The 23,235-nt window shown below is 43.9% G+C and overlaps 1 protein-coding gene across 1 annotated transcript in view; it reads right to left on the bottom strand.

Annotated features, from left to right (window-relative positions):
* Window positions 1–497: 497 nt before the first annotated feature.
* LEPR (leptin receptor) overlaps window positions 498–23,235 on the bottom strand; it is a 31,242-nt gene continuing 8,504 nt past the window's right edge. The window contains exons 5-19 of the mRNA XM_054286288.1: window positions 20,340–20,545; window positions 17,583–17,731; window positions 16,218–16,365; window positions 12,979–13,275; window positions 11,276–11,390; window positions 8,985–9,184; window positions 8,435–8,586; window positions 7,251–7,410; window positions 7,087–7,169; window positions 6,278–6,494; window positions 5,381–5,563; window positions 4,767–4,862; window positions 4,289–4,391; window positions 3,353–3,428; window positions 498–2,299 (exon numbers count right to left, since the gene is read on the bottom strand). Of these exons, the coding sequence (XP_054142263.1) occupies window positions 1,562–2,299; window positions 3,353–3,428; window positions 4,289–4,391; window positions 4,767–4,862; window positions 5,381–5,563; window positions 6,278–6,494; window positions 7,087–7,169; window positions 7,251–7,410; window positions 8,435–8,586; window positions 8,985–9,184; window positions 11,276–11,390; window positions 12,979–13,275; window positions 16,218–16,365; window positions 17,583–17,731; window positions 20,340–20,545 (2,923 nt within the window). The 3' untranslated portion in view covers window positions 498–1,561. The remainder of the gene's footprint in view (window positions 2,300–3,352; window positions 3,429–4,288; window positions 4,392–4,766; window positions 4,863–5,380; window positions 5,564–6,277; window positions 6,495–7,086; window positions 7,170–7,250; window positions 7,411–8,434; window positions 8,587–8,984; window positions 9,185–11,275; window positions 11,391–12,978; window positions 13,276–16,217; window positions 16,366–17,582; window positions 17,732–20,339; window positions 20,546–23,235) is intronic.

Below are 23,235 nucleotides of genomic sequence, written 5' to 3'. Positions count from 1 at the left end.
GGAGCACTGGGATTGCAGGAACAGGACAGGAACAGGCCAGGAAGGCTCCAACCCCTCGGGTCTACACTCACCACACCCCAGATCTTCTCTTTTTGCTGCAGCAGCTCAGATTTGCTGTATTTCCTGCAGGGTTTTTGCAGAGGAGATCCATTGGTTTTCCTGAGGAGCACCAGCTGCTCCGGCCATTAGGAAATCATGGGATGGCAGTGGGAGAGGATGGGCTGGGCTCCCAAAGGAGGGGAAACCTGGCAATCTGCCATTGAGGGGACACCTCCTGCACATCTCCTAATTCCTGAACTCTCCATGTTCCCAGGAAAGCCCTCCCTGGTCCCTCAGCTGATCATTGCCATGGTAAAGCTCCCCCTGTTTGTATGGAATTACTGGGAAAGGTCTGGGCAGGCCAAAATCAACATCAGCTTTTTATTCCTGGAGAAAGATGATCTTCAAACACAACCAAATAATTTTTCTGGACACTTCCATGAAAGGATCATTCCATTCTCCAGAGAAATGGGCTCTCCTGTCCCTTCCCAACAGCAGGAAGTGCATCCTAAATCCAGCATCCATCACCGCTTTAGCTGGAATGCCACAGGAGCCTGCAGGTTTGTCTCCAAACACAGTGACAAGTCTTGGTTCCTAATATAAAACAAGTTTTAATTCCTCACCCCACACAAGATTTTGGAAACCAGAACATCAGATCTGTGTCACATCCAGCACCAAACAGCCCCACAAGAGCCAGGTCAGCAGCCCAAACTGGGTTTAAATTCACCCTTGCTTTGGTTTTTAATTTTGGTTTTGCCCTTTGGTTTTGTCTCTCTGAAGTTTGACAGAAATATATTCTTTGGAATACACAATAAATTCATCCTCCTTCACTCCTCAAAATAGTTCTCTGAAAAGGCAGGTGTAGAAAAATATTTATGAACTATGAAATAAAAGAAAAAAAAATAGCTTTGGCTTGCAAATCGGTGTGGGTTTGTTTTCCTGCTTCTCCCAGAAAATGCAGACCTGATTTACTCCCACCCGAGGCTTCCTGGCAGGGTTGTAGAGGCAAAGTGACTTCTCCAAGGCCATACAGACAGGTTGGATCTCCCAAAATCAAAAATGCAGGGTCCTTGGATCATCCAATTCCTGTCTTTTCTCCCATGGAATCTTAGGAAACAGCCTGGGAAGAGATGTCAGTGTAAAACTCACCATTTGGAATCTTGTGTTCAACAATAAAATGTGGATACTTTGCTTTAAATACATCATTTTATCCAATTAATGGAGACACAGGAGTTTGGATTCTCTTCCTCTTCCTGCAGCACCCTGAGCCTTTCACTCCTTGATCCATTCCTTGCAACCACATCCAGGCTGACTCGATGTCACATATCATCCCCAGGGAAATGGCAAATTCCAGCTTTCCTCCCTCAGAAATATCCCAGGCCCTGGATCAGCTCTCTCACCCTTGGGGGCTCCAGGTGAGGCCTAAAATCAGAATGAGCCGGATAGAGCAAGAGAGGGAAAACAGGGGAATGCATCAACACCTGGAAAAACTTCAGGAATATCAAATTTTGGGGTGATTGTGTCACTTTTTCTCCGTGGCCTCCCGCCCTTTGGCTGCAGCCATCCGGAACTGCGGAACATAGGGAACGGCGCCTTTAGGCTTGAGGCTGCTTTGGATCGACTCCGTGACACCGTTTGGGATGTGCTGGAGAAGCTCCTGCTCCGTGAGCAGACCCGTGCTCTGGGGCTGGCCCGTGCCCCTGGGGGTGTCTGTCGGGCTGTCCCTGTGCCCTGTGTCCATGGCTGCTACCCCCAGGTAGCACAGGCCGCGCTCGGCCTCCTCCAGAGGCTCCGAGAGCCCCTCTGAGGACAGCAGGGACAGGGCCCTCTGCACCAGCACTGCCCCTCTGCCCACGTCCCAGGCACCCCTGCAGAAGGCCCCCAGCACTATGGGGTGCTGCCCTGGGAAGCAGCTCCCCAGGCAGCTCCCTGGGCAGGATTTTGGCCGGCACAGCCCGCTGGAGGGACAGCCGCTGACGACTGTGGCGTATCTGAGGTCACCCCGAGCCAGGGCTTCTCCATGCTGGCAGCTCCTGCAGAAACTGCTGCTCTGGAAGGGGCTGCTGGAGCAGGCAGAGTCACATTCCGAGTCCTGGGGGGTTGGAAATGCAGAGTCAACTCCTAAAAAATCCCCCGGCTCCTCTTTTCCCAGGGTTTTGGTGATGCTGATGTCTTCCAGCACCATCTCTGCCTCCAGGAGAAGGGGCTCACACGACATTGGCTCGGGGTGCTTGGCAAAGAGATGCTCCAGAGTCTCAGGCTGGAAGAAAAGAGGGATTTTAATGCTCATTTATTATGGAACAGCTTTATTTCACTCTCCAGGTTTTATGGGTCACAGCATCCAACACCAAAGGTCGTTCCCAGCAGCCTGGAGTTTTGCCACATTGAGTTCACACATTGTTTTTTAAGAATTTATAGCTGAAAATCCTCTATGACAAAATTTCCTTGACTGATTTACCATTGATACATCAGCTGAAGGAACTTTCCCTGCTAGGATTGGATTATTCAGGTCAAATTCAGCCTTTCCATGGGATTTTTGGAGCATTCCCACCTGAGTAGCAGCTGCATGTCTGAACTGAGTGGAACTCCTCTGTTTGGGAGAAATGCAGGATTTACTACTCCTAATAAATGCAGATGTAAATTATCCACCAGGATGAACTGACAGCAGCAAGAAAGCTCCAAAGGAAAAATCCCTTGTATTTCCTAATGAATTCAGGACAAAACAGATAAATCCAGTTTTTGGTGGATTAACAAATCATGTTTTACAGCAGGGAAGCTGCCAAAATAATGAGGAAAATGTCAAAATACTCAGAGTAGTGGGAAATCGGAGCAAAGAGTGAAACTCCTGGGCTCTACTCAGTTCAGACTCGCTGTTGGTGACACCTGGGCCCTGAATTTGGGATTTTCCCACACAAATCCATCACCTTCCCACATCAAAATGAACAGGGAGCTTTTCAACAATGAAAATAACAATTGTTTTTCTCACGCATGTGGTTTATCCCTTCAGGAGATGTTTGTGTCCCTTCCCCTCTCCATGGACACCACAGCAAACACAGATTAAACCCCTCCCAGCCAAGGCCAGGGCTGTTTTGGCAAAGGCCACCATCTGTCACCCATTAAAAAATCAGTTTATTATTTAACAGTTTATCATTAAAAGCAGGTATTTCTCATGTCCAATGTATAATCCAGAGGCCTGGGGAATGGGAACCTCTGGATGGAGCCAGAGGGGGGAACGGGGCTGGATTTCCACTGGAGACGGAGCTGGAACAACAGCCCCAAGTGGAGGGAGCAGCAGCCCCAGGGAAATACAAACCTGCTGGAAATTAACTCCTTGTGCCCACGAGCAGTTCTTGGGGTTGGGAACATCCTCCCAGAGCAGCTTCTTCATCCTGAAATGTCAGGGAAATGCTGGGGTTGCTGCAGTTCCCATTCTGCAGGGAAGGAATCTCTGCCACTTCATTTATCCACAGCACTGAGGCCATGAAATAACCCATGGAGAGATGGGAAATGGCCCAAATTTAACCCAAACCGTAAAGAAGGGACATTCCAGGTGGCAGTTTGGGAAAATATAAAGGGTGCAGCCTGTGCTGAATGACCACAAGCCACGGGGCCTAAAGGGCTCCAGGAGAGCTGGGGAGGGACTGGGGACAAGGGATGGAGGGACAGGACACAGGGAATGGCTGGAAGCTGGAAAAGGGGGATTTAGATGGATATTGGGAAGGAATTCCTGGCTGGGAGGGTGGGCAGGGGCTGGGATGGAATTCCCAGAGCAACTGTGGCTGCCCCTGCGTCCCTGGAAGTCTCCCAGGTTGGACACTGGGGCTGGGAGCAGCCTGGACAGTGGGAGGTGGCCCTGGGTGGGATTTAAGGTCCCTCCCAGCCCAAACCAGTCTGGGATTCTGTGACATCAGTTGAGCAGAGTGGCACCAGTGCAGCTGCAGCAGCTGGATTTTGAATAACAGGAACAAGAGCTGGATTTTGGATAACAGGAACAAGGAGCTGGATTTTGAATAACAGGAACAAGAGCTGGATTTTGGATAACAGGAACAAGGAGCTGGATTTTGGATAACAGGAACAAGCAGCTGGATTTTGGATAGCAGGAACAAGCAGCTGGATTTTGGATAACAGGAACAAGAGCTGGATTTTGGATAGCAGGAACAAGCAGCTGGATTTTGGATAACAGGAACAAGAGCTGGATTTTGGATAGCAGGAACAAGCAGCTGGATTTTGGACAACAGGAACAAGGTACCTTTGGTGTGAAAGCATCAATGCTCCCAGCAGCAGAACTGAGGTGGAGAAAACAATGGGCAGAACCACGTGGAGGCTGCCAGAATTCCCAGTTTCAAATCCCCCTGGAAATAAAGGAGTTCAGCTATTAATGCAGCAAAGTGATTTGTCTGGGAGCAAATGGTTGGCAACAGGGAAATAACAAACAGTAGAAACAACAGCTTAGATGGGGAAATAACCTTGAACAACAGTTTTATTGCACATGGACAAACCTTTCCCTTGGGAATAAACAGACAAAAAGGAATTATTTAAATAGGAGTTTAATCCTTCACTCAGCTCAACCCACAGAGTGTTTTCAAATTAAAGCTGTTCACTGTTTGTATGTGCACTACAGTGACTTTATTACTAGTTAGGGGTTTTTTTTCAGAAAAGACAGAGATTTTACACTTAAAGTTCACTTTTACTTCACAAAAAACAGGGGGAAAGCCCCTGACAGTCACCTTGGGCAAACTGATCCGTGGCTCTGGCTCTGCCAACTCCTCCAGCAAACACAGGGTAGAGGCTGAACTGGTACTTCTCAATCAGGATAAAGTGATCTGCAAAGAGAAACCAGCCTTTGGAACCCACTGCCATCCAGCTTTTAAACAATTCGCTCCACAGAGGCTCTGGGCACAGATCAGAGCTCAGATCAGCCCAGAGAGGGCAATAATGGATCCATCTTTTACAGATCCCCACTTCAAAATCCCAAGATTCAAGTTGTTAATCCAGCATTATTCTGTCATGGAATGAACACCTTATGGAGCTCCTGGGATAATTTCCAGGAGTAAAGTCAAAATACAAAGGAAATGCAGATATTCATTTGAATAATTAGCTGGTGTGTTCAGTATTCCAGAACTAATTTTATTGTAGTGCCACAAAATGAACTCACTCCAGAGCTTAAACTGATTATTAAGGCAACAGGCAATCCTCTAATGAGCATCACAATTTGGTTTATTGGTCAATAAAAGTGATTAGAAATACAGAAGGGGAAAAAGGGCTCAGAGCTCAGAAATTCCACATTTTTCTGTTCCACACCAATTAACAGCACAAATTATATTTTCAAGCACACACTCACCATAAATGAAATATTTCCTGAGGTTTGGAGGAACTCGCAGCCATTTCACCTGCTCCTCTTTGTTCAGGTTCCTCCACTCAATCACAAAGGATTTTACCCCAGGGATTTGGGGGGAGAGGCTCCAAACCACAACCACACAGGTGCTGTTCACCAGGTAAGCACTCAGGGACTGCACAGCATCCACTGGGGAAACAGGGAAAGCACCTGGGAGCCACATCCCACAAACTGCTGAAGTGTCACCACGTTATCACTTTAATTGTCTTTTGTATCATAAAGCCACATCAGCAGAGAGGTTTTTTCTTCAAGCCACCAAAAATTTGGGTTACACTAAAGCAGTCCCAAGCACAAACAGATCAAGTTTATCATAGACATCAAATATCCCAATTCTCACCTGCAATTCCTTAATTATCCTTAACCAAAAATTAAAAACTCCTGAAATCTCAGGAATAAATTAACAGAGAGCAGCCAAATCCAGGGATTTCTGCTCAGGAAGTGGAGCAGGAATTGCTGCTCAGGAAGTCTGAGGGCTTTGTACCCTGGCAGCCCAAAACACGACCACATCTCATTTTGGAGACAACAAAACATTCCCCAGCAGGAACGTTGGGTGTTCTCAAAACAAAGGGGATGAAAGATCAGTTCTCCAGCAGGATTTTCTTTTTCTTTGATTAATTACTTTATATTTAATTAGTGAAGTGTGACAACTTTTTTCCCAACCTAAAAATCACAGGGTTTTCATGAAGGAAATCTGAGTTTTCCAACAGCTCTGTTGGTGCTGAATGTATCCCCATAAAAGATTCCTTATTCCAATAGAAGGAATTTTATCCCAAAGAAAGCTTTCCCCAAGAGCATCACCAGGATTCCTGGCATTTCCCACATCCCATTCCTTGCTGCTCTTACCTGTGCTCATTTGCTGGGACAGAGTTAAATTGGAATTAATTGCAGAGATTCCAAGTGAATTCATGGCCAAGATGGTGACGGTGTGGGTGGGCTCCATCCACGGGAAAGTCCAGCTGGTGCCATGATCCACAAACTCCTCCCAGGGGGGGCTCCCTGGGCTCTGGTGCTTTATGATGTACCTGCTCACGCTGCACAAGGAGTCATTCTGCATCAGGGGCTGCAGCAATTAATTCATGGGCATTAATCCCTGAATTCCGTCCTGATTCCCAGAGCAAAGGTGTTTGGGCAGCTCCAATTTACAGGAAATGAGACCCAATAATAAAATATAAATAATAAAACAGGACCCAGAATAGTCCTGGCTCCTGTTTTTTATCCAAGGGCTGGATTCCTTTTAAAGGCTTCATTTCCCTCTCTGAGAACTGACTCTCATCCCTCTCTTCCTAGCAAAGGGAAGTGAAGGACAGGGAGAGCCAAACTTTCAGATTCCCACAGCAATTCCCTGTTTTGTACATTTTTCAGGGTTCAAACCCCAGAGCAGCACATGAGCAAACAGGAATGGGCACTGAGGAATTTTTTCCTGTCCTGCATTAGCATTTTAAGGCAAAGAAGGCAAAACCATCTCCCATTTTATCCCAGATTTCCCACCAGGATTCACCTCTTGCCTCTAGGATGAGCCAAGCAATTGTCCGGAGCCCAGAAAAAGGCAAATCCCGATTCCCACAAGCCTCATGTGCCTGTCAGACTCCCCTCCTGGCAATCCCACCTGGCTTTAGGATCACAGGGAAAGCCCCAAACTCAGCTGCTCCCACCTTCCACAGGAGCGTGACATTCCTCTGCTTCCTGGCCGGATCCTCAGAAACGATCCTCCAGAATTCCGGGCCTTGCAAGGGAGCTGCAAAACACCAGTTTGGGAGGGACGGTCACAGCTGAGCGTGGCACCAGCCAGCCCTGGGGATGTCCCTGGAGCACAGACCTCTGATGTCCTGGACGAGGCTCTGGGCTGCTCTGCTCCAGTCGCTCCAGTAGCCGGATCCCTGCAGCTCCCTGCAGCGCACCTGCACCACGTACCGCACGCAGGGCTGCGGCACCGGCACCGCTGCCCAGCTGCCCGCAGGCTCGGGCACTTCGTACAGCTGGGAGAGGGGAAACAGCCACAGTGAGGGCAAAGGGGGGCTCAGGCAGCTCTGTGAGAGTGTTCACTGAGCACAAAGGGGTGTTTAGGCACCTCTGTGACCGTGTTCACTGGGGCCTGAGGATGAGGGAAGGGATGAGGATCTGACTCCATGTTTCAGAAGGGTGATTTATTATTTTATGATATATATTACATTAAAACTATGCTAAAAGAACAGAAGAAAGGATAAATGGCTAAGAATAGAATAGGAAAGAATGATAAGAAAGAACAGAATAAAGAATAACAAAAACAGAATAAAGGATTATTTTATTACATATATTACATTAAAACTATGCTAAAAGAATAGAAGAAAGGATAAATGGCTAAGAATAGAATAGGAAAGAATGATAAGAAAGAATAGAATAAAGAATAACAAAAACAGAATAAAGGATTATTTTATTATATATATTACATTAAAACTAGGCTAAAAGAATAGAAGAAAGGATAAATGGCTAAGAATAGAATAGGAAAGAATGATAAGAAAGAATAGAATAAAGAATAACAAAAATAGAATAAAGGATTATTTTATGATATATATTACATTAAAACTATGCTAAAAGAATAGGAGAAAGGATAAATGGCTAAGAATAGAATAGGAAAGAATGATAACAAAGGCTTGTGGCTCAGACTTTCTGTCTGAGCCAGCTGACTGTGATTGGCCATTAATTAGAAACAACCACATGAGACCAATCCCAGATGCACCTGTTGCATTCCACAGCAGCAGATAACCATTGTTTACATTTTGTTCCTGAGGCCTCTCAGCTTCTCAGGAGGAAAAATCCTAAGGAAAGGATTTTTCATAAAAGATGTCTGTGACGCAAGAGTCAAAATTCCTGAAAATGAACCCCGTGAGGAAAATTCCTTTGTGGACACTGCAACTGCTTTTGCATTTTGTGATTTTTCCCCATGGATAAATTCCCTAAAAACCATCTCCACACTCCAGCAGTGCAGCGACCCCTGCTCCAGGCCAGATGGAGCAGACATACCTGCCATGGAACCTCCTCCCTGCCCCCTGGCTTCCAGCGGATCTGGAATGTCAGGTCCCTGCTGGCAAACACAGGCTGGGCCCAGCTCACGTTCAGCAGCCCCGTGTTCCTGGTCACTTCTGCTCCCACACTGGAAGGGGGCAGAGGCTTCACTGGGAAATGGAAAAATTAAATAATTACTGCAAAGTCTGCACTGGCACTGCCCAATAAATCCAACCACGGATGGCTTCTCCTTGTCCTGAGGGTGGTGGGTAACACAAGGCCTCTGCTGCTCCAGGGAAAGCAGGACTGGAAACACAGAACCCACGGGAATGTTTCCAGGTATTTCATTTTCATTTAAAGCACAACAGATTCTTTTGTATTTCTTCTGTAGAGGGAATAACAGGCAGAAGTGGATGTTTCATTTAAATTCCTGTATGGAAATAACATTTAAACCAATTTTTCTTTAAGGTAATATCAAACCCACACGTTTTTATTGAAAACCTGTGGGAAAATTCTTTCCCTACACCATTTAAAAATTCAGGGGCACAAGGGAAGGATCTTGACCTACCCACATCTGCTGGGATGACACAGGTTGGGGAGGATTGCAGGGTTCCCAGGGAGTGTTTGAACTCTATCCACAGGGTATATCCAGACAACAGGAAAATGGGCTGGAATGTGCACTCGTAGGAATGGTTCCCCTGCAAAAGGCATTCCTTCACCTCTGAGTCTGGAGATGGGCTTGGAAAGTCAGAGCAATAAATTTGGCTCCTTAAAAGAGGGAAAAAACCACATTCAGTTGATGCACTGCAAGTGTAAATCTGGAGGGAATTAAAGGAATGGAGGCACTGCAAACTCCTGGGATTTTGAGGATTATTTGGATCTTGAACCTGAGTCTGCACTGAAAAGATAAAAAACATTTCAGAGTCACTCCTCAAAGCTTTGGCTCTGCAAAAAGCAGGACAAACAACAAAAGCAGCAGGTACAACAAGAGAAGGCAGCTCCAAATCCTCATCAACTGTGGGATTTGAGGGATTGGCAATGAACACAGCAAGGCAAATCTGCCAAGAACTGACTCCAGTCAGGAATGACTTCCAAAATCCCAACTGGCAACCAGGGGGAAGCTGCCACAGAGACCCAGTGAGGTCTCCAGGAGATGCAAATCCCACCAAAACATCAACTCTGGAATAAAAACCCTGTGTCCAGTCATCACACCTGGCAACAGAAGAGAGGAGGCTTGGCTTTTGGACAAAATGGAACTGGATAAATTCCTGGAGCGGGAATTGTTCAGCTTTCTCCTCAGACTTGTGAGGAGAGGGGCTGGAGGGGGTGTGAGTTACTCAGAGGAACCACCAGAGTTACACTGGGTGGAAGTTCCCTTTGTGCCCCCAGGATTAAAGCAGTGCCTGGTGCTCTGGAATTGGGGTTGGAGCATTCCCTGCTCCCACAGGATCATCCCTCTGGAGCTGTTTCTCCTGGCAGCCCTGCCTGCAGGGGAGGATGCAGGAACAACCCAAGCAAAACAAAACCCCACAGGCAGAGCATCACACACAGCACAGCAACGCTGCACTGCAGCTCCTAAGGGGAACAGCAGCAGCAATTTTATTGCATTTTCCTCTTTCAGGCCTCACTCTGAACAAATAACCACAAAAACCAGAACAAAAAGAAGGATCAGCAGCATCTGGGAAGGATTTGCAGGCAGTGGTAATGTCACTGTTTGATCTTGCAGGAGCATGAACAAATCTCCACATTATCACCTCCTACTAGAAAATGACATTTTTAGCTAAACCTGAGCAGTGAGGAAGTGGGAATAAAAGGCACCACGAGCAGCATGGGGTTTATTTCCAGCTCCCTGCCCAGCAGTGCACTCACTAGATCCATATTTGTCAAGGCAGAGTAAACAAAAGCTACCTCAGCACTCAGCCAGGCATTAATCCTGCCCCAAAAGCCTCCACTTGCCTTTCCAGCATTCCAGTTATTCCTTCAGTCCACAAACCCTGGGAAATATTCACCTGGGGACCAGGATCATCCAGAGCTCCACCAGACAAGACAGGCTGCTTTTCCAAAGGATTAGGCAGGGCTGATGGAAGCTGTTGGCCAAAATTCCTGCATCTCCAGCCCAGCAGAGCAGTAAAACTATGGATTTTTTGCCTCAGGAAGAGCTGTCTGTCTGTCTGAGTGGAAACCCTCAAGCTCAACACATCAGGGATGGAATGGGATGAGCTTTGAGGTCCCTCCCAACCCAAACCAGTCTGGGATTCTGGAATTCTGGGAATTGCTGCCTTCACAAAGCAACATTTCCTTCACCAGCTAAGGTTTGGCTCTTCAAACAAGACTTTTACCAGCTTGGAAGGAGTTGATTTCATCCTCTGTTTTTACTTGTGTGCACATAGAAAAAATATAAAAAAAGTTATAGGAGAATCAAAGACTGAGTGGAGACCTCAGGAGGTCTCAAGTTCCATGTCAGACTCAGAGCAGAGTTAAATTCAGATCAGATGGAGCTGTCAGGACCTGAGAGGCTCCAAGGACAGGGATTCTACAGCTCCCCCAGGCCAGACATTCCCACTGGGAATGGGCTTTTCCCTTATTTCCTTACAACTTGTAGGTAGGAGCAACTGGAATAATTTTTTAACTGATCCAAGAAATCTTCTTGAAGAGAACTGGCTCCCAAACAGGTTGAAAAATGCTGAAAAACCCTATAAATAAAATCTGCTCCACACTCAGCTATCTCTGGTTCCCTTCCTGCACACAGAATAAAGAATCTGTTAATTCTATAATTACATTTCTCCAGAATTCTTTGACACTAAAATATTTTGAGCAATGCTTTCCAAACACAAAAGGAGAATTAAACTCCATCCATACCTGTGATATCTCAACTGCAGACTCCCCAGGAGCAGGGTGGTGGGGTTTGCAGACCACCTGCAAGTCATTTTAGTCTGGTAGCCATCAGTCTCACAGGAGATATTAAAATCCATGTCTAATTAAAAGACATTAAAAGCATAATTAATAACACACAATGGTTGCTACAAAACAAAACTGTGAGGAATTTTTGATGTAATTTGAGATGGGAGTTCTGAACTGGTTTTGATGATGTGGTTTATTTTTTTATCTTCCACATAAGTAAGAAAAGTGAGGTCAGCTCACATCTTCACAGCATAGTTTTAAAAGTCTCAAAACTCTTAGTTACAAGACTTTCAAAAGAGTTATTGACTAATAAAACACTACCAACAAAAATATTTCTGGTTTTGACTTAATGTTTAAATATTTTGTCTTATAGAGTCATGTAAGCCTTCTTAGTCAATCATGTTATAACACATAAACTTACAGTGCTGCGCTCTAAATTTCTTGTTTACCTTTATAACTACTTTTATTTTTTCTATATCTTAAACTCTAAAACTCTAAACTTTCCTTTACTTAGCATGTCTTTAAACTATAAATCCATATCCTCATTTTTAACACTTACTTACATTTCCAAAGCCTTAAATCAAATCTTGTGTTTAATCCTAACCTTTAACCTTTTCACATTTGTGACTGCTTTTATTTTTTCTGTATCTTAAACTCTAAAACTCTAAACTTTCCATTACTTAATGTGTCTTTACTTCAAACTATAAATCCTCAATCTTGCTTCTGACACTTAGGTTTAGAAGCTTTTTCCAAAGTCTCAAATCAAATCTTGTGTTTAATTCTGAGCTTTAACTTATAAACCCGAAGTTCTGAGAATTCCCTACATTTCAAATTCCAACACAAAATAAAAAAACAAAAAAAATTTTAAAAACCCCAACAAACAAAACCCCCAAAAAACAAACTGCCACTGTGATATTTTCTGAAAAATCACTTGTACCAGGATTTCTCCTCCTGGGAAGCTGAGAAGCCTCAGCTTCTGCTGTGTTTGCTGCTCTGGAATGTGGTCTGGAGATTGTTTCTCCAAACATGTGAATTGCTTTTACTTCATGACCAATCACCATCAGTTGTGTTGGACTCTGAGGAGTCAGTCATGAGTTTTTATTATTCATTCTTGTTAAACCTCCTGTCTGCATCCTTCTCCTTCTTTAGTATAGTTTTAGTATAGCAGGATGGGATGGGGTGGGATGGGGTGGGATGGGATGGGATGGGGTGGGATGGGGTGGGGTGGGATGGGATGGGGTGGGATGGGGGGGATGGGGTGGGGTGGGATGGGATGGGATGGGATGGGATGGGATGGGATGGGATGGAATGGAATGGAATGGAATGGAATAGAATAGAATAGAATAGAATAGAATAGAATAGAATAGAATAGAATAGAATAGAATAGAATAGAATAGAATAATAAATCAGCCTTCTGAGAACATGGAGTCAGACTCTCATCTCTCACCTCGTCCTGGCGACCCTCGCAAACACCACAACAAAGAAACAAAAAACCACAAAAACAAAAAACACAAACAAACAAACAAAACCCAAAAAAAAACCCCCAAAAACCCCCAACCAAAATCCAAAACCCAAGGGCAATAAAGGACTTTAAATGGGAATACTCCATCCTCGCTATGACAACGGCCAAGAGCAGAACGGAAGGTCCCCCCGAGCCTCACCCACGACATAGAGCTCGGCGTAGGCGCGGTGGCACTGGCGGCTGCGGTGGCAGCAGTACAGCGCGCTGTACAGGAAGCCGCCCCGCGGCTCGGTGGCGCTCAGCTCGGGCAGGGTCACTCGGCTGACGCGGCCGCTCAGCGCCGAGGTGCGGCTGGCCGGCAGCGGCTCGGCCAGGTTCAGCCACCACACCAGCTCCCGGGCCGGCACGGGCTCCGAGCCGTTCCGGAACGTGCACAGGAAGGACAGGCTGGAGCCAGCGCGGGCCAGGGCCCGGGCCGGGAAATACAGCACCTGGGCTGCGGGGGGAGAAAGGGGAAATCCAGTCAGGGCTGGAACTGAACCACAAAGTGCAATAATAATAACAACAATGACAGTAACAATAACAATAACAACAATAACAATAATACTGATACTAATACTAATACTAATACTAATACTAATACTAATACTAGTACTAATACTAATACTAATACTAATAATACTAATCATACTAATCATACTACTACTACTACTAATAATAATAATGATAATAATAATGTAAGTATAAGTATAAGGTGTATTACATACCATATAATATAATAATTTTATATCGTATTATATTATACATTATTATACTATCTATTGTGTATTATGTTTTATGTTATTATTATTATTATTATTGTTATTAATACTGACAATATTATATTATCTATTATGTGTAATAGTATATAATAATATGAAATAATAATATGTTATGTTATATAATAATATATACTATTATGATATTATTAAATATTATAATATTGAAATTGTATTATAATTATCATAAACGATAAGAAGAAGAATAAGTATAAGTATAAGAATAAGAATAACTATAAGAATAAGTATAAGGTATATTACATACCATATAATATAATAATTTTATATCGTATTATATTATACATTATTATACTATCTATTGTGCATTATGTTTTATGTTATTATTATTATTATTATTGACAATATTATATTATCTATTATGTGTAATAGTATATAATAATATGAAATAATAATAAGATGTTATGTTATATAATAATATATACTATTATGATATTATTAAATATTATAATATTGAAATTATATTGTAATTATCATAAACGATAAGAAGAAGAAGTATAAGAATAAGAATAAGAATAAGGTATATTACATACCATATAATATAATAATTTTATATCGCATTATATTATATATTATTATACTATCTATCGTGTATTATGTTTTATATTACTATTATTATTATTGTTATTATTACTGAAAATATTATATTATATATTACGTGTAATAGTATATAATAATACAATATATTAATGTTACATCATATAATAATATATACTATTATGCTATTATGATATTATTAAATATAATAATAATAATAATAATAATAATAATAATAATAACAATAATAATATTTTTGTTGTTGCAGATGCAGAAACGAGCCTTGGACTGCCTCCCTCCATACCTAAAGTTTCTAAATTCTGATTAAAATAATCTTCAATATCCCCAGGTTACACAAAAGGAAAAAAGGGAGGAAATCCATTGAAATTGAAAATGGAAAAAAAATCAAATAATGATGATGATGATGATGATGATGATGGTTATTATTATTATATTACATATAATATAATATAATAATATTATACGGTATTATATTATATATTATTATGTAATTATTATATATTATGTAATAACTATATAATATTATTAAATAATATTATATAATATTAAAATTAAATAATAATCATCATAATCATAATAACATATATTATTGTGATTGCTACAGATGCAGAAATGAGCCTTGGACTGCCTCCCTCCATACCTAAAATTTCTAAATTCTGATTTAAAAAATCTTTAATATCCCCAGGTTACACAAAAGAAAAAAGGGGGGGGGAACTATTGAAATTGAAAATGGAAGTAAAAAGAACATAAAAGCATTTGTCAATTGAAAAATAATAATAGTAATAATAATAATAGTAATAATAATAATAGTAGTAGTAATAATAATAATAATAATAGTCATCATCATAGTGTTGTTATTATTATTATTATTATTACTATTATTATTACTATTATTATTACTATTATTATCATCATCATCATCATCCAGTTGTATTTCTAACTTTCCTACTTCTTAATTGCTATTAACAGAAGCAGAAATGAGCCTTGGACTGTCTCCCTCCACACCTGAAGTTTCCAAACTCTGATTTAAATAATCTTTAATATCCCCAGGCACATCTGAATGAAAAGAGCAGAAAATCCCTGGAGGGTGCAGTGCAAGCAGCACAAGGGGAACAAAATAAAATGAATCCATTCTTCCAGGAGTTGCTGTTCCTCCTCCTCCTGAAGTCAGCAGGAGATTCAAGTCCCAAAAACTGATTTTACACTGCAATCAACAGCAAATTGTAGCAGTGCTCCAATGCAGGCTCAAATACACTGAATTTTCCAAGGATTGAAAGAAGTTTAAACTCAGCCTCCATCAGTGAGGGATTCAGGGAAGATACAGGTGGAGCTGGAATGGAGCTGTTTGCAAAGAACACCCCAAAACCAGCATTAAATCCTTTAAAGGTCAGGTTTGCTTCTCCCACTGAGGAACCAGGCAGGGATTTTTAGGATTTCCCCTAAATTTCCCTTTTGCAGGATGTAAAGAGATTTAAGATCTGTTGTTTCAGGTTTTATTAGGAAAAAAGCTCTTTTTCCAAGGTTTAGTTCTTTCTTTGGTGCAGGTGCCTATATAAAAAGTTCAGAGAATTCCTGTGGCAGCACAGACCAAAATATTCCCAGGGAATCCTGAGCAGAGCATGGAAAAGTACAATAAAATAAGCAGAAAGTCAGTTTTGCACAGGGCTCAGCATTACAAACCAGGCTGGACTGTATAAAAAGCAGATTTGATTTTGCTCTGGGCCTTCAGCTACAAAACAAAAACCAGAAATGAGAGAAAGCACCAGGAGAAAAATCCTGAATTGAGGGGAGGTTCAGGGCTGCCAGCTGGAGCTGGAAATGGAAAAGCTCATAGGAAAAGAGCTTTGTGTGGGTGTGGGCAGGGAGTGCCAGCCCCACAGGTGTGCTCTCCAGAATTCCTAGTGCCAGCCTGGCACAGCGAGGGAGCTGAGCCTCAGGCGGGAAAGGCTCCCACAGGATTTCTCATCCCAACTCAATTTCCAACACGAAACCCACAAACCCAGCTGGAAAATCAGCTTTATCCCCGAGCCTGCAGGTGTCCTACCTCCCAAACTGAGGTTGTAGGGTGAGCTCCAGTCACTCCAGAAGCCTGGAGCGTGGAGGTTCCTGCTCCTCACTTGCACCGAGGATGGAGAGTCCAGCAGGGCATTGTCCATGGCCATGGAGCTTTCCAGGGCAACCTGAAGCATCTGCTGGATTGTCCAAACACATTATTGTTGTAAAATGAAACAGGAAAACACAGAAGGAACATAAATAAATTGTATGGAGTCAGAATTCCCTGAATTCTCTTTCATGCCTTCTCTTTCAACTCAGTTTTTAAGAAGGATGGGAGTGCTGAGCAAATAAATTTGTTACTTAAGAGACACGAGATAACATCCTTATACTCTACACAAGGATTTTCTATGTTTTTATGCAGCAACCTGGGTTAAAAATCTTTCTTCTTTAAATTTACTGTCAATTTGAGACTGCTGGATGTTGTATAACTCTCTGGAAAATGAGTTGTTTCATTATGGGTTGCTAATTAACAGCTGCTTGTTATTCCAGAACCCCTTGCATGGTAGGAAGAGAAAAAAAAAACCTATTTATAATAAAACTTATAAATATTAAACACAGACGAGTTACAGAACATATAGAATGCTGAAAGAAAATGGGCTCAGACTTCACACAATCCAGGATTTCACCCAAGGAGAAAAGGGGGAGTTTGTTTGTGAGAACCAGCAGGAGATGGGGCTTCTCTCAGTGGGGACAGATGTAAAACCCAGATTTTCCAGGGAGAGGCAGTGAGCTAAGCCCAGCTTCTGCAGGAAACAGCAGCCAGCTAAACCCAGGTTTTCCAGGGAAAAGCAGTGAGCTAAGCCCAGCTTTTCCAGGAAAAAGCAACATGCTAAGCCCAGCTTCTCCAGGAAACAGCAGTGAGCTAAGCCCAGCTTCTCCAGGAAACAGCAGTGAGCTAAGCCCAGCTTCTCCAGGAAAAAGCAGCCTGCTAAGCCCAGCTTCTCCAGGGAAAAGCAGCGAGCTAAACCCAGGTTTTCCAGGGAAAAGCATCATGCTAAGCCCAGCTTCTCCAGGAAACAGCAGTGAGCTAAGCTCAGCTTCTCCAGGAAAAAGCAGCCTGCTAAACTCAGGTTTTCCAGGGAAAAGCAGCGAGCTAAGCCCAGCTTCTCCAGGAAACAGCAGTGACCTAAGCCCAGCTTCTCCAGGAAACAGCAGCCTGCAAAGCCCAGCTTCTTCAGGAAAAAGCAGTGAGCTAAGCCCAGGTTTTCCAGGGAGAAGCAGCGTGCTAAGCCCAGCTCCACCAGAAGAGCCCCCCTCCCAATCCAAGGCCCAGGGGAGCGGTGGCAATGCCGGGATTTGGCAATGCCGGGATTCAGGAATGCCCAGCCCCCGAAGAGGGCACAGTGCCTCTCACCTGGCTGTCCCCGTGGTGGCCCGGGGGAGCAGAGACCCTCACTTGGTGCTGCAGAGGGAAGGGCAGCGGGGCAGGGCTGGACCAGCAGAGCTTCACCTGGCCCCTCTCTGCCAGCTCCAGGCGCAGCTTCACGGGGGCCTCAGGCTTCACTGCACACAAATTCATCCACGAGTCAGCCCCAGCCTCACCCAGGGTGCTGGGTCTTACTCAGTCACAACTCAGACTTAAACTCAGTTCTCCTAAACTCAGTTTCCAAGAGCTGTTCTGCTGCGTGGCAGAGTTGTGTGATATCCCTGGAAAAGTCACCCTGGTGCTGCTGCAGTCATCGAGAAATGCTGTTTGACCTCCCATTTCCCTCAAACCTGCAGGAATTCCTTCCCTCAGGCCACAACTTTTCCCAGTAGCCAAGCCCTGGCTTACCTGCCTTGAATGAGGAGGAGAGGGATGGGAATGCTGAGAAAATCAATTTGCTCCTTATAACGCACACTGGGATTTCCTAAAACATTCCCATCCTTCCAAGGGATGATGGCTGGGAAAGGAGGTGTCCAGGAGAGTGAAAATGGAGAGTCTGGACATTCCCATGGGGATGAAATGCCCAGGATTCCATTCCTTGGACAATGCCAAGGAGCCAAGGCCCTGCCTCTCCCTGGTACTCAGACCTTGGCTGGTCCTGTCCTCATTCCCAGCCAAGTTTTGCCCATGGAAGAGTAAAACCCTGCAGAAGCTGAAGGGAAAACATTCCCAAAAATCCTGGGCAGTGGGCAAATGTTCCCCTCAAATCCCACCTGCTCTGGGGTGCAGCTCTCCAAGGGTCCCATTTAACTGCATTATTGGAATGTCACTCAGTTATAGCAAATATCTCTAATTATTTTCAGTATAAATCCGTCAACCAAGTCAGATTTTATTTAGTTATGTATAACAAAATTCTCTTATTATTTTCAGTATAGATCTACCACACCAAGTCAGATTTTATTTAATTTCTACTTCTGGACCATCTCAAAGCAATTAACTTCAGGAAGGCCAGCAGGGAGTGATTGGGGAGGAAGCAAATAAAAGTCAGTGGCTTTGCCATCACATTTCCCTGAATCAGATCCCACAGATAATGATGGTTGGGATGCCACCTGCTCCCCTATCAGCAAATAAAATCCACGTGGCACAAGCACTCAAGAGTTCTACATTCAAAATAGTTTTAATTGAGCTAAATCTTGGCAGAACATATATTAATATTGTGCATTTTTAAAAACATGCTTCACTAAGCAGAGCTAACTCATTGTGTCATTTTTAAATACTGGCAGACTCCAGCCTGAATTTTTAATTTTTTCCTGCAGCATCATTTCAAACCAGCAGGATGAAAAATGCCACCTCTCATCTTCCAAACCAACCCACCCAGAGATTTTAACTGGTTCTGTCTGCAGAGCACATCAGTTAGGAGGAACTTCATAAAGTTCCTAAGTTTTTAAGTTAATAAGATGTTCATAAAACTTTAATTTTTTTTCCCCTGCAGCTGACAGCTCCTGCCTTTATGAAATCTGCCCAAATCTGCAATAACTGGGCACGTTGGATAGCAACACATCCCAAATTCATCATGCCAGGAGAGTTTGAGCTTGATCAAACACACAGGAATGTTTTCCAGCTTGGGGTTGCATGGGTGAGGAAAAAAACATCAGGATCAGAGAGCTGCTTGGGAAAATGGGTGGGATTTCTTGCTAAGCAACTGTGGGAACAGCTTTTTGAATTTAATTGAAGCCCTCAGCAACAAGCTCCACCACTGGGCCAGTCTTGTGCACCGAGAGGTTCTGATTGGAAAGGAAAAAATGAGAAACAACCAATATTTGAGTGCTTGGGCTGTGCTCTGTGTGGTTTGCACTGGAGCCCAGACAGGGATTAGGGAGCTTTTCCTGCCCTGTCTGTGCCCCTTTCCCAGAAGAGCCATCCTGCTGCTGTTGTGGAGCATAGACAGATAACTCTTCTACTAATTAAAGTTGAAAAGAGGGTACATTTATTAGAGTGCTGAAAAGAGGGTACATTTATTACAGCACTGGACAGCTGGGGAGTAACCTCCCAAAGACATGTGTAAAAAGTCACAAACTCCTACTCTCTATTTATCCAAAAAGGTTTTCCATATTCAGATGGTTTCCAGGATGGTTTCCAGGACACCAGTTACATAATCATTAACTCTCTCACTTTGTATTTTAATTAGCTGGATGTGCATTAGGGCTGTGCAATTGTCCTCTTTGATTGGGTCGGTGGGCTCTGAGATGGGTCAGAAGAGCCCACCATGGGGGGTGGGCTCTGAAATGGGTCAGAACACAAAGAAATGGGTTCTGACCCAAAGAAATGGATTCTGACCCATTTCAGAACAGTAAGTTCTGACTCTTCCTTTGAAGAGGAAGTAAAACCTCTTCCTCATGATAAACTCTTCACCCTTGTCAAGCTGCAGGGCTCCTTGGCCTGCTGGTCCCAGTCCAAACCTCCTCTCATTCTTAGAATTCATTTGTATTTATGGCTCCTGCACTCTTTCAGTACTTCATTCCTCACCTGTCATTCCCAACCTTGTTCCAGTTATCCCACCCGGTATCAATCCACTTCCTTGTTAAGCTGCAATCCCAATGTATGACCTTTGCTAACACACTTCTAACCCAACCCTTGATCCACTGAAGCTCTCAATCCAAACCCATCATTTTCCCTCTCTCAGCTGCGCTGCCAGCTCAGCCCCTGGGCTCAGAGCCCCATGGCCAGGGGTTCAGCCGCGCTCACCGATGTCCGAGGGCCGCAGGGCCATCAGGGGTGACCCCAGGGCTGTGTCCCCTGCCACCATCTCCAGCCACAGCAGGTAGGTGTGGTTGAGGCTGGGGGTGCCCAGCAGGCACTGGCAGCTGGCCTGGTCCCTGCAGCCACACGGAGCCACCCTCACCGTGCCCTGCAGAGAGCTCGTGGATGCAGCCCCCAGGGACAGCTCTGACCTGCAGGGGGGGAAACAAAACAGGAAACAAATCCATTTTCTGTATCTCAATAGGCGTGCCCATCTGGATTTGGTTTATTGATCAAAGAATTAAATTAATTAATGGGAAAAAAAAAACTTTGCTGCTTCTCCCTTTTTAAATGGTTTTCAAGTAATGAACACAATTCCAGTACAGAATTCCTAGATTTTCTTTAGGCACACAGTGCTGTTTTACCTTCCCATGGCAGCTCCCTGCCATCCCAAAAGACATGAATTCCTAATTCCCATCTGTGGGGCACTGAAATAATGCCAAAACAATTTAATGTTCCCTCCAGCTCCTGCTACAATTGAGCATTTTAGGGAATATTATAATCATGGAATGGTTTGGATTAGGAGGGACCTTAAATCCCAGCCCCTGCCATGGACAGGGACCTTTTCCACTGTCCCAGGCTGCTCCAAGCCCCATCCTTGGACACTTCCAGGGATCCAGGACAGCCACAGCTTCTCTGGAAAATCCATTCCAGGGCCTCCCCACCCTCCCAGGGAACAATTCCTAATTCCCAATATCCCATCTGAATCTTCAGAAGCAGCAGTTCCCAAAGCATTCTTAATTCTCATCTCTGCTCTTCAGGCTCTTCCAGAACCCCACATTTATGGAATTTTGCAGGTATCCAGCGACTAAAGCCTCCCCAACGTTGGGAATTTAATAGTGCAAGTAATTTGAGGCCAAATCTCTCCCAGCAGCAAAGCCAAGACAAACCCTGACAGCTCAATCACCTCGGATTCTTTCCTGCTTTTCACGTTTCATCCTTACCCAACAAGAAAATAAAAAGCTCCTGTTTGGAATTGTTCTGAAGTGATTTTGGAATTATTTCTGTCCAGTAAGGGTTTTGTTTTACTAATTCAGAGAAAGAAATGGAAATTCATGGAATAGGAGCCTTTGAGTACATTTTTCCAATGGTTTTATAGCTGGCACGAGTCACTGGAACACTTGGATTCAGGCAGGGCAGAGATCTCTGCATTGGAGGAGAGGGAAGGACGAGATGCGCTGCTTTATTTTTTGGGCTTAGTCCATTTGTTATCTGCTCCATTTATCTGAGAGCAGAGCACAGGGAACTGGCCATGATTCACCAGTTCCATCTCCACATCCTGCCCTGCTTAGAGAGGAAAAGATCAAAAAACTGAGGGGAATTATGGAGGGTGGGAAGAGCTCAGGCTGGGACTGCAGGGAGCCACCCCTGGATCATCCCAGCCCCACTCCCTCACCCCTCACTGATCTTTCTGCATCTTGGGATCCTCTGAGGCTGGAAAACCACGGAAATTGGGCAGCCCTGCCCTCCCAGCTCCTCTGCAGGAACAGCCCCAGGCAGGTCCATGTCAAGGTATGGTTTACATTCATTAATGCTCCAGACAGTCCACCCTGACATTCCTACGATAATTCTCACCAGGACTCGCAGGAATTATGCTGATGGTATCTGGCAGAGATGGAGCTCTGAAATTGCTTGGAATAATTTGGTTTTTCTAGATGTGGCTCCGCTGTTTTCTCCTGAATTTCCTTTCAAAAACTTTGCAGAATTTGCTTTGAAGCTTCTCTGCCTTCTCCTGTTGCTCTCAGATTTTATTGGTCTCCAAAACCCACAATCGATCCATGAAAACATATTTCTTTCCTCAAACCACGTCTTTGATCTGATCTATCTGGAAAGTGGTTACCACCACACCAGCCCCTCATCATTCCTAATAATTATTTCAATTTTTAACCATTCAAATGAACTTGTTTGCACCAAAAAAAGAGCAGTGTAAAGGAAGAAAAAAGCTGAAGACCTCCTCTCCTAACTTAACCCTCACAAGCTGAGGAGAGGTCAGCTCCTCCACCCAAATCCTGTCACAGGGAGTTCTTTTAGGCAACACCTTGGAAAAGAAACATGCAGGAAGTCCTAAATGTTTTATATTTATATTCAACCCCCTTCAGAAGGTGATGCTTCTCCTGCTAAATTCATCTGTGGCCCCGTGGGGAACTTGGAGACTTTCAATGAGATGCTGCAAAATGTCCTGGCTGAATTTCAATCCTATTCTTGCAATTGAGAAGAAAAAGTAAAACTCCTTTCAGGGCAAATCACCTGAATTTTCAGGAAAGGTCCATCCCACCCAGGTGGCTGTGAAATAGGGTCACCATTGTCACTCTGCTGTCACATTGTTCCCATATCCTTTCCAAGCACTGCCTTGACTGGGAAAGGATGGAGCAAAGCTGTCTGAGGCTTCCAGGATTTCCTCCATAAATATTTCCCAATGTTTTTGATCAATGGTAGCTCTAGAAAAATCCTTATTTGAAGAAGCTGCCCCATGAAACTGCAGCAGATCTGAGGGCTGCTGAGCTCATCAATCTCTAATGAGAGGTTGGTTTCTCTGGCTGGAGAGGCTGAATGCACAACTGATTGCATGATTTATCCTTAAAAAACATGGAAATTTGGGCCCAGGGCTGGAGGAGAGCCTCCCAGGTAATTCAAATAAGTCCAAATGTGAATGCAGCCTCATGAGCTCAAAGGGCAAATGATAATCAGTGCTCAAAATCAAACCAAGGGGATCCCTGAGGCTAAAGATTCCAGCTCATGGAATTAACCCTGGCCCTTACAGCATTCCTGGGATCAGACAGTGGGAAAGATGTGTGGTAGACAATTAACCCATTAGTCTAACGAGGCTTTGGAATAACCTTTT

This window comes from Melozone crissalis, unplaced genomic scaffold, assembly GCF_028551555.1.
Source record: "Melozone crissalis strain CALT ecotype California unplaced genomic scaffold, PUWL_Pcris_2 ptg000045l_1, whole genome shotgun sequence".
Taxonomy (NCBI): Eukaryota; Metazoa; Chordata; class Aves; order Passeriformes; family Passerellidae; genus Melozone; species Melozone crissalis.
Note: the sequence above shows the minus strand (reverse complement) of the source record. Positions and strands in the feature narration are given on the sequence as shown.